The sequence below is a fragment of the Camelina sativa genome, chromosome 19, assembly GCF_000633955.1.
Source record: "Camelina sativa cultivar DH55 chromosome 19, Cs, whole genome shotgun sequence".
In the NCBI taxonomy this organism is placed as follows: domain Eukaryota; kingdom Viridiplantae; phylum Streptophyta; class Magnoliopsida; order Brassicales; family Brassicaceae; genus Camelina; species Camelina sativa.
Genome location: NC_025703.1, coordinates 4,325,627 through 4,332,855, shown reverse-complemented (window position 1 = coordinate 4,332,855; position 7,229 = coordinate 4,325,627). Strand labels below are relative to the sequence as shown.

At 36.1% G+C, this 7,229-nt stretch overlaps 4 protein-coding genes and 1 non-coding gene across 8 annotated transcripts in view; 3 read left to right on the top strand and 2 right to left on the bottom strand.

The window, feature by feature from the left end:
- Nucleotides 1-394, top strand: part of LOC104764732 (reticulon-like protein B8) — a 2,259-nt gene extending 1,865 nt beyond the window's left edge. The window contains exon 6 of the mRNA XM_010488325.2: nt 20-394. Within this exon, the coding sequence (XP_010486627.1) occupies nt 20-189 (170 nt within the window). The 3' untranslated portion in view covers nt 190-394. The remainder of the gene's footprint in view (nt 1-19) is intronic.
- On the top strand, nt 977-4,338 carry LOC104764731. Of its 3 annotated transcripts, none has more exons than XM_010488323.2 (8): nt 977-1,089; nt 1,478-1,566; nt 1,899-2,004; nt 2,393-2,575; nt 3,048-3,533; nt 3,694-3,780; nt 3,887-3,962; nt 4,062-4,189. In XM_010488323.2, the coding sequence occupies exons 2-7, from the start codon at nt 1,519-1,521 to the stop codon at nt 3,949-3,951; spliced, it is 975 nt and encodes a 324-aa protein (XP_010486625.1). In that variant the 5' UTR covers nt 977-1,089; nt 1,478-1,518; the 3' UTR covers nt 3,952-3,962; nt 4,062-4,189. The 3 variants fall into 3 exon arrangements, with proteins under 3 accessions (XP_010486625.1, XP_010486626.1, XP_019096165.1); XM_010488324.2 differs by lacking the exon at nt 977-1,089 and adding an exon at nt 1,132-1,377 and having other exon boundaries at nt 4,062-4,338; XM_019240620.1 differs by lacking the exons at nt 977-1,089; nt 1,478-1,566 and having other exon boundaries at nt 1,914-2,004; nt 2,203-2,575; nt 4,062-4,338.
- LOC104764730 (putative F-box protein At3g10240) lies at nt 4,402-5,654 on the bottom strand. The gene has a single exon (XM_010488322.2). The coding sequence runs from the start codon at nt 5,652-5,654 to the stop codon at nt 4,473-4,475; it is 1,182 nt and encodes a 393-aa protein (XP_010486624.1). The 3' UTR covers nt 4,402-4,472.
- TRNAS-GCU lies at nt 5,765-5,846 on the bottom strand. Its single transcript has one exon. It is a non-coding gene; the product is annotated as a tRNA-Ser (tRNA).
- LOC104764729 (lycopene beta cyclase, chloroplastic) overlaps nt 6,321-7,229 on the top strand; it is a 5,126-nt gene continuing 4,217 nt past the window's right edge. The window contains exon 1 of one of the 2 annotated variants that reach the window (XM_019241452.1): nt 6,321-7,215. In XM_019241452.1, coding sequence (XP_019096997.1) covers nt 6,538-7,215 — 678 coding nt within the window. In that variant the 5' untranslated portion in view covers nt 6,321-6,537. The other variant, XM_010488320.2, reaches the window with a different exon arrangement.

Genomic DNA, 7,229 nt, shown 5'->3' with positions numbered 1-7,229 from the left:
TTTGGTCTGTGGTGAAAAGGGTTTGTTGGGGCACACACAATGCCGGTTCTGTATGAGAGGTACGAAGACGAAGTCGATGGTTTTATGGATTCACTGATCATGAAGTTTCATAGTCATTACAAGAAGCTAGATTCTGGTTTCCTCAGTAGGATCCCAAGTGGAAGGTTCGGGTTAAAGAAGCGTGAATAAATCCCAATTCAAAAGCTTCTTTATGGTTATTAACCATTGGTTAGAACAATGGATTATGGTTTGCTAAATGAATGTTCATTCTTGTAGATTTGTGTATTGAATCTCTATTTTTTTTTTTTTTTTTAATTTTAAGTTTCTTCTTGCTTAGATGTCTCAAAGACGAAAATAAAAGAACCATCAGTTTAAAGTTTAAAGGGTGTTATAGGATTCTAATTTATAATAAAAATTGAAATTTTAACAAAATCATCAAAAGTAAATGAGTGAATTTTTTTAAAACATTGTTGTATTTTTGTGATAATTTTCTGTGACTTTCCTAGATTCTTTTGTTTTGTTTTAATTGAATAAAACAAAAAAATTAATGATTTTATAAAAGTCTCAATTCAATAACCCAAAAATTTGTTAAGATTTTAATTGATTTTTTAGAAATCATAAACTAATAATAATAATAAACTTAAGCAGATTTTAACAAAATTTTGATCTAATAACAACAAATTCTACATAACATTTAAATTTTTTAAAACTCTATTCTAATATTAAACTAATAACCCCACCAAAACTGTTAACAATTTTATCATTGACTGAAAAGAAAAGAAAAAAAAAAAGATTGAGAGAGAGAGAGAGGGGGCAACAAGAAGATCAGATAACTCTATTGTTTGGGATCCACCATTGTTAAGTATTATACACGTGTCAGCTTCCTGAGCTTCGAAACAAAAATGGTAAATTATTATACTACTAAAAGAATATACATAAATTAAAAATAAAGAAGTAAATCAAAGAAAAATGGAAAAAAAAAAAAAAAGGAGTAAAGAAATGATCCACCACGATCGACCAACAAAGTGAGAGAGGGTTATTACGTTCATCTCTCTCTTTTCTCCCGAATCTTCTTCTCTGATTAAAAAGGTGCTCTCTCTCTCTCTCTCTCTATCTTCTGGTCTTCAATTATTTGTTTTTGCGTATCCAAATTTTTGTTCTTTTGATCGTTTTGATGTTTCTTTTTCTTTTTTTGATATATGATTTGATCCGGTTAGAAATCGAATCCAAGTGTTAGGCTTTACTTTTGGGGTTTTCTCAATTTGTTTTTAGCTTCTTATTTGTGTTGGCTGATTTATTTCGTATTTCTGCTTCTCTGTTTTTCGGTTTTGGTTTTCGATCGATAAAGATTTGATTTTTATCTTCATGCCTCTGTGGGTAAATTTGCGATTCTTTTTTTTGTTTATTCTGATGGTTTTTATGGTTTTGTATCCCTCTTCATTACATATTACTTATAGAGACTGCTTCTTCCTGACAGGAATAAGGTCGGTCTGGTTGGTTTACAAAAAAGTCTCTGAGATGTCAAGTGGAACAGTGAGAAGGGTTTCACGTCAAGATATTCAACTGGTAAATATTAAAGATGAAGGATCTTGTTAAGTTATTTGTAGTTGTGAACCGCAATCTCAATTTTTTGTCCTTTAGTTAATAGGTCAAACCTGTAGTTAGATCCATTTCTTCCTTAAGAACCTTCATATAGATTGCATATCCAGATGGTTTATGTTATAAATTGCATATATTGTTGAATATGCTATGAAGAGCTTGAAAGCTATTAGTGAATGCCTTTGCTTTCATTGTGTGAATCTGCTAATAATGAAATTTAATTCTTCCTCTTCCAACTGGCATGTCAAACCTTTAAGCTCTAGAAAACTTACTTTTGGCCTGTTGTTATGCCGTTTCAGGTTCAAAACCTCATAGAACGATGCCTCCAACTTTACATGAATCAGAAAGAAGTTGTGGATACTTTACTGGAGCAGGCTAAAATCGAGCCTGGATTCACAGAACTAGGTAGCCAATTCAAGTAATCTGTTTTTTCACATAAATTAGCATGTGATTGTGTAATCCTTGTTCATTGATGGTTCTACTTTGAATTTAAAAGGTGTTAATATGTTTGCTTGCCAGTTTAGGACATCCTTAGCGAAAATCATGTGTGAATGATTTTGTTGTTGCTTAAAACTGAAATTTTATGTATTTTTTTGGTTCAAGGGTCACCTAGTATTGGTCAGAACCGAGTTACTAACTGCTTAGATATGAGAATTCCTAAGAAGCAGAAAAAGGGCCGAAAACAATATTACATAACAAAAGCATGAGTATGGATGATAAAATGGAGATTGTCCCCCTACTGCAGGGTTGACCAAAAAATTTATGCTAGGATGGTTTCCTTTTTGGTTTACAGTTTGGCAGAAGCTTGAAGAAGAGAATCGGGAATTTTTCAAGGCTTACTATCTTAGGCTAATGGTTAAGCACCAGATAATGGAATTCAATAAGTTGCTTGAGCAGCAGGTTCACCACATGCGTCAGATTCATCCAACTGGGGTTGCTTCCGTCCAAAATACAAATGGTTCTCATCTTCAATCAAGTAAGATTCGTTTGGAGTGAGATGGATTTTAATTATTGCATTTTAGGGGCCTCTTTATCACTTGTATAATTATGCTATGAATTGTTGGTCAATTGTTGTAGAAAACAGTCCTCATATGCCTTGTCTTGTTTTCTTGCTTCCACTTGCTGCCTTAGTTCCACTCTAGGTGATTTCTTTGTAGAAGTACATCTTCAAATTCTTCATGAACTTGCTTCTAAGATGAAATTTAAACTCAGTAGTAGGTAATTACGTCTCTTAGAATGAATGAAGATATGTCTGTCAGTAACACGTCTTACCTCACTCTTCCTTCCATGACATTTTAGATTAGTCATTCTTTCAAGTCACAGCTAACAACTGATGAATAGTATTTTCTCTCTCTCTTCACTGTGATTACTTATTTTGTTATACTGTGCTTGAAATTGGAGGGAGGTTATGAGTATCAAATAGCTAACCTATGTAATTTTCTTAACAGTGAATCAGAAACAATTACGCTATCCCTCTGAGCACACTGATCAATCTTTGAAGTCTGATAATGCACATCATCCTATGGCTTCTAGTCTGTCTAATGCGTACCTCAATGGCTCTTCAACACTCAATACAAATGTGCCCTCTTCTATAAACATATCAACCCATGCTAGGCGAGTCGATGCTTCTCCAAATATGCTCTCATCGCAGACCACAAACATGCCTATGATGCAAGGAATGAATGGCGGAATGATCAAGTCTGAGACTGCCTTTACAAACCCTGCTTCATACATGTATGGTGGTGAACGGAATGCCCTCGAAGGACATCCGACAGTTGGAGATGCGTCGCTTCCTAATTTCAGTAACGAGTCAAACAACCAACCCCTTAGTGATCCGCTTCTTGATGCAGAAGCTTCTACTTTTGGGTTCTTAGGCCAAATCCCTCGGAACTTCAGCCTCTCTGATTTGACAGCTGATTTTTCCCAGAGCTCAGGTCTTTATCCATCTCATATACCCCTTTCTTTCTCTTTGTTCTTACATTAGCATGCATATAGAAGCAAGTAGTTATTTGTGGTTTTCTATAGTACAAGAGCCAGCGAACAGCTACTATGATTTGTTCTTTTTGTAACCATAAGTTTTCATGTTGATTTCAGATATTTTGGAGAGCTACGATAGATCACCCTTCCTTGTACCGAATGCTGAAAACTTTCTGGACTCCCGTGAAAGGGGAGAATATCAAGGTGAGAGAATATCAAAACACAAAACACTACTCGCTGTTTTAGAAAAAGTAGAAGTACTGAGGCAAAAAAGAAAAGAAGTGATAATGGTAACTGTGTGTTTTTACAGGAGACAACAAGAGATTGGATACCATATCTGAAGGCTTCAGTTACGATAACATCGGGAGCGAGTAGTTAGGTAACAGGTAAGAACAATGCTCATTTGCCTCAGTATCAGGTAGTGCTTTTTGAATGTGCAGATCTAACATCAGCATCATCATCTTTGGTTTCTGAAAACTATGCAGGTTTTGCTTTATAATTTACTCATAACGTAGGACACGTACGTTTGTGTACAAAAGATTCAGCTTGTGATGTTTTTCCTTGCAAAGACTATTTGGTGGTGGGTGTATAAAAAGGGCTTTCCATTAACATTTTTACTACTCTAGACTGAAGTTAGTAATAAGAGTAAGAAGATCAAGTAGTATTCAGTGTGTGATTTTGTCGCTTTTCTCTTGTGTTTTAGTTAACTTTTTACTTTGTGACAAATGTTAATGTTTATTTATTTGATACAAGTGTTTTGGATATTGTTTGTGAAGAAGGCTAAGGATAGAGTCAAAATAAGGAACCATAAATTATAAGAAAAGAAAGAGAGAACAAAATCATAAACTTGCATAAATTAAGTATCATTCGTAAGGAAAACAAAACAGAGAAACTTGTTAGAAAGAGAGTTGACTCTCAACGTGATTGGGGAAAACATGGAGCGTATAGCCATGGACGTTACTGAGGACAGACTGGTCGTCAGTGATTCCTTTAAGCTCGAATCTTCTAAAGCTGTTTCTCACCGGATAACAAAATAAAATATAAGACGGTTTACGAAACAGTTGTTCTACATAAATGAACTCACCAGCACTAGTGAAACCTTTTAGTAGGAAACAGCAGCCCAAACTCTTATCAAAGTGACTAAGAGGTGCAAGGAAGTCTTTACTCGACCACTTGTGTTTCTCTGCGTCTTCCAAAATCCACAATCTGATACCCTTCTTCATGTTTCGTTTTCTATCAACACAACCTATCCTCCCTTCATAAGGGATAAGTTCCTTGTGAACATCAGATGATGGTAACTGTATCCTATCGAATTTTTCAGATTTAACATCAAAGGTCATTAGAACCCAAACATCCATATGATAAACAAAGGCTAGATAATATACAACACCCTTGATGCATCGGCCAGAAGTATAATAGTTAGAACGATGGGAATAGTTAGTTTTGACCGCTCTCCATGATTTTTGAGCTGATCCCAGTGTAAACACCCGACAGTCATCACAACTCTTTGAAAAAGGGATGCACATTACTTTGTGTTTACCTTCCACTGGATCGTATCCTAGAAAGATTGTTATATCCTTCCAGCCCGTATTTAATTTGGGTAAAGTTAAAAACCGTCTCGTACTAGGGTTCCAAACAATGGGCGTTGCTGATTCTTGAAAGCAGATCAAACCCTGGACAGATTCCGTAGGGAGGAAGTAATTGAAATTTATTGGGAATTTCAAATCCATATGATAACGATCAATAGGCTGAGAAGAAGAGTAAGACTTGTTCCAAGTATCAAACGTCTGATGATGCTGCCGAATGGAGGAAACGAACAACTTGTCATTAGCTTTGAAGCAGAGTAGAAGCCGTGGGGACCGAGTTTTGAACAAGCTGATGAAATATGGATCGGTGGTGATTGATGACCATGGCTTGGACACGCAACGAAACCTCACAACAGATTTCTCAGGCAGCCTTAAGAGTATCTCTGAGGTTAGATCTAGCGGAAGGGACGAACCTGATTTTGATTGTTTTCTTCTTCTTCTTCTTCTTTTGCAGACTTTTATCTTCTTCTTCTTCTCTTCTTGTTGCTCCATCAAAAAACCCTAGTTTTTTTTCAAAGATTTTCGAAAACAAGTGAGATCCGGCTATGTGATATAATTAACCTAATCTAATAACGTCTTTAAATTAATCCAAAAAATAAATTCGTCGCCTGAGAGATTCGAACTCTCGCGGGAAAATCCCATGTACTTAGCAGGCACACGCCTTAACCACTCGGCCAAAGCGACTTTTTGTTGTTTTGTTAAATCACAAAACATTTTACTATTGCATTACAATTCTGCTTTAGAATTGCAAATAAGTGAAGTAGAAAAATTTGTGTTGAAAATGTTTTAATAAAATTTCATCCAAATTTCTAACTTCAGAGATTTGTCTTATAAAACTACTAATTCACATTTTTTGTGCTTTGTTATAAACTCATAATCATATGCGTAAAAAAGCAAAAATTAAAAGCATATGCATAAAAATCCAAAATTCATATATCTTCCCAAAAAGAATAAAAGTCAAAAAAACTAATTAGACAAATGAAACATTGAACGTGGATAATGAATGAGAAATTCAATAACAACCATGTCCTTAATGCGTAAGCTAGTGGTGGTTACATGAGGTTGCGAGTGACTAATGACCAATAACGCAAACCAAACGGATCACACAAACCGAAAGCTAATAAATATAATTTGGATCAGACCCCACCACTACAGAACCACAAACACATTAGTACAATCACTTAAAGAGAGTCTCATCTCTCTCTCTCTTTCGTGAGAGAAGTAGATAATTGTCTCCATCTCCACGAAGCTTATTGCTTCTGGGTAAGTTTTGTGGTCCTCTTTCATCTTTTTTATAGTATCCATCTTCGCAATCTCTCTAGTTAGATTTATATGTCCGTTTGGTTTTTCTTTATTTCGATTTTGGGGGAATTCGATGGATACTTTGTTGAAATCACCAAACAAGCTCGAATTTTTCGTCCCTCAGTTTCATGGATTTGAGAGATTTAGCAGTAACAATCCAAACCCTTCAAGGGTTAAGCTTGGTTTGAAGAAAAGGGCTATCAGAATTGGCTCTGGTGTTGCGAGTAGTACTAGTGCTGCTCTTTTGGATCTTGTCCCTGAAACCAAGAAGGAGAGTCTTGACTTTGAGCTTCCTTTGTACGACACTTCCAAGAGTCCACTTGTTGATTTGGCTATTGTTGGTGGTGGTCCTGCTGGTTTAGCCGTGGCTCAGCAGGTTTCTGAAGCTGGTCTCTCTGTTTGTTCCATCGATCCTTCTCCCAAGCTTATATGGCCTAACAACTATGGTGTTTGGGTTGATGAGTTTGAGGCTATGGACTTACTTGACTGTCTTGATACCACCTGGTCTGGTGCTGTTGTCTATATTGGTGAAGGTGTCAAGAAAGATTTAAGCAGGCCTTATGGGAGAGTTAACAGGAAACAGCTCAAATCCAAAATGCTTCAGAAATGTATAACCAACGGTGTTAAGTTTCATCAGTCTAAGGTCACTAACGTGGTTCACGAGGAGGAGAACTCTACTGTGGTTTGCAGCGACGGTGTAAAGATTCAGGCTTCTGTGGTTCTTGATGCAACCGGGTTTTCCCGATGCTTGGTTCAGTATGACAA

Bases quoted from the DNA above. Each gene is read 5' to 3' on its own strand.
- LOC104764731 (XM_010488324.2), top strand. From the start codon at position 1,519: ATGTCAAGTGGAACAGTGAGAAGGGTTTCACGTCAAGATATTCAACTG. The intron at 2,576-3,047 runs GTAAGATTCGTT...TTTTCTTAACAG, and splicing joins TGGTTCTCATCTTCAATCAA to TGAATCAGAAACAATTACGC. The intron at 3,781-3,886 runs GTGAGAGAATAT...GTGTTTTTACAG, and splicing joins TGAAAGGGGAGAATATCAAG to GAGACAACAAGAGATTGGAT.
- LOC104764730 (XM_010488322.2), bottom strand. From the start codon at position 5,654: ATGGAGCAACAAGAAGAGAAGAAGAAGAAGATAAAAGTCTGCAAAAGA.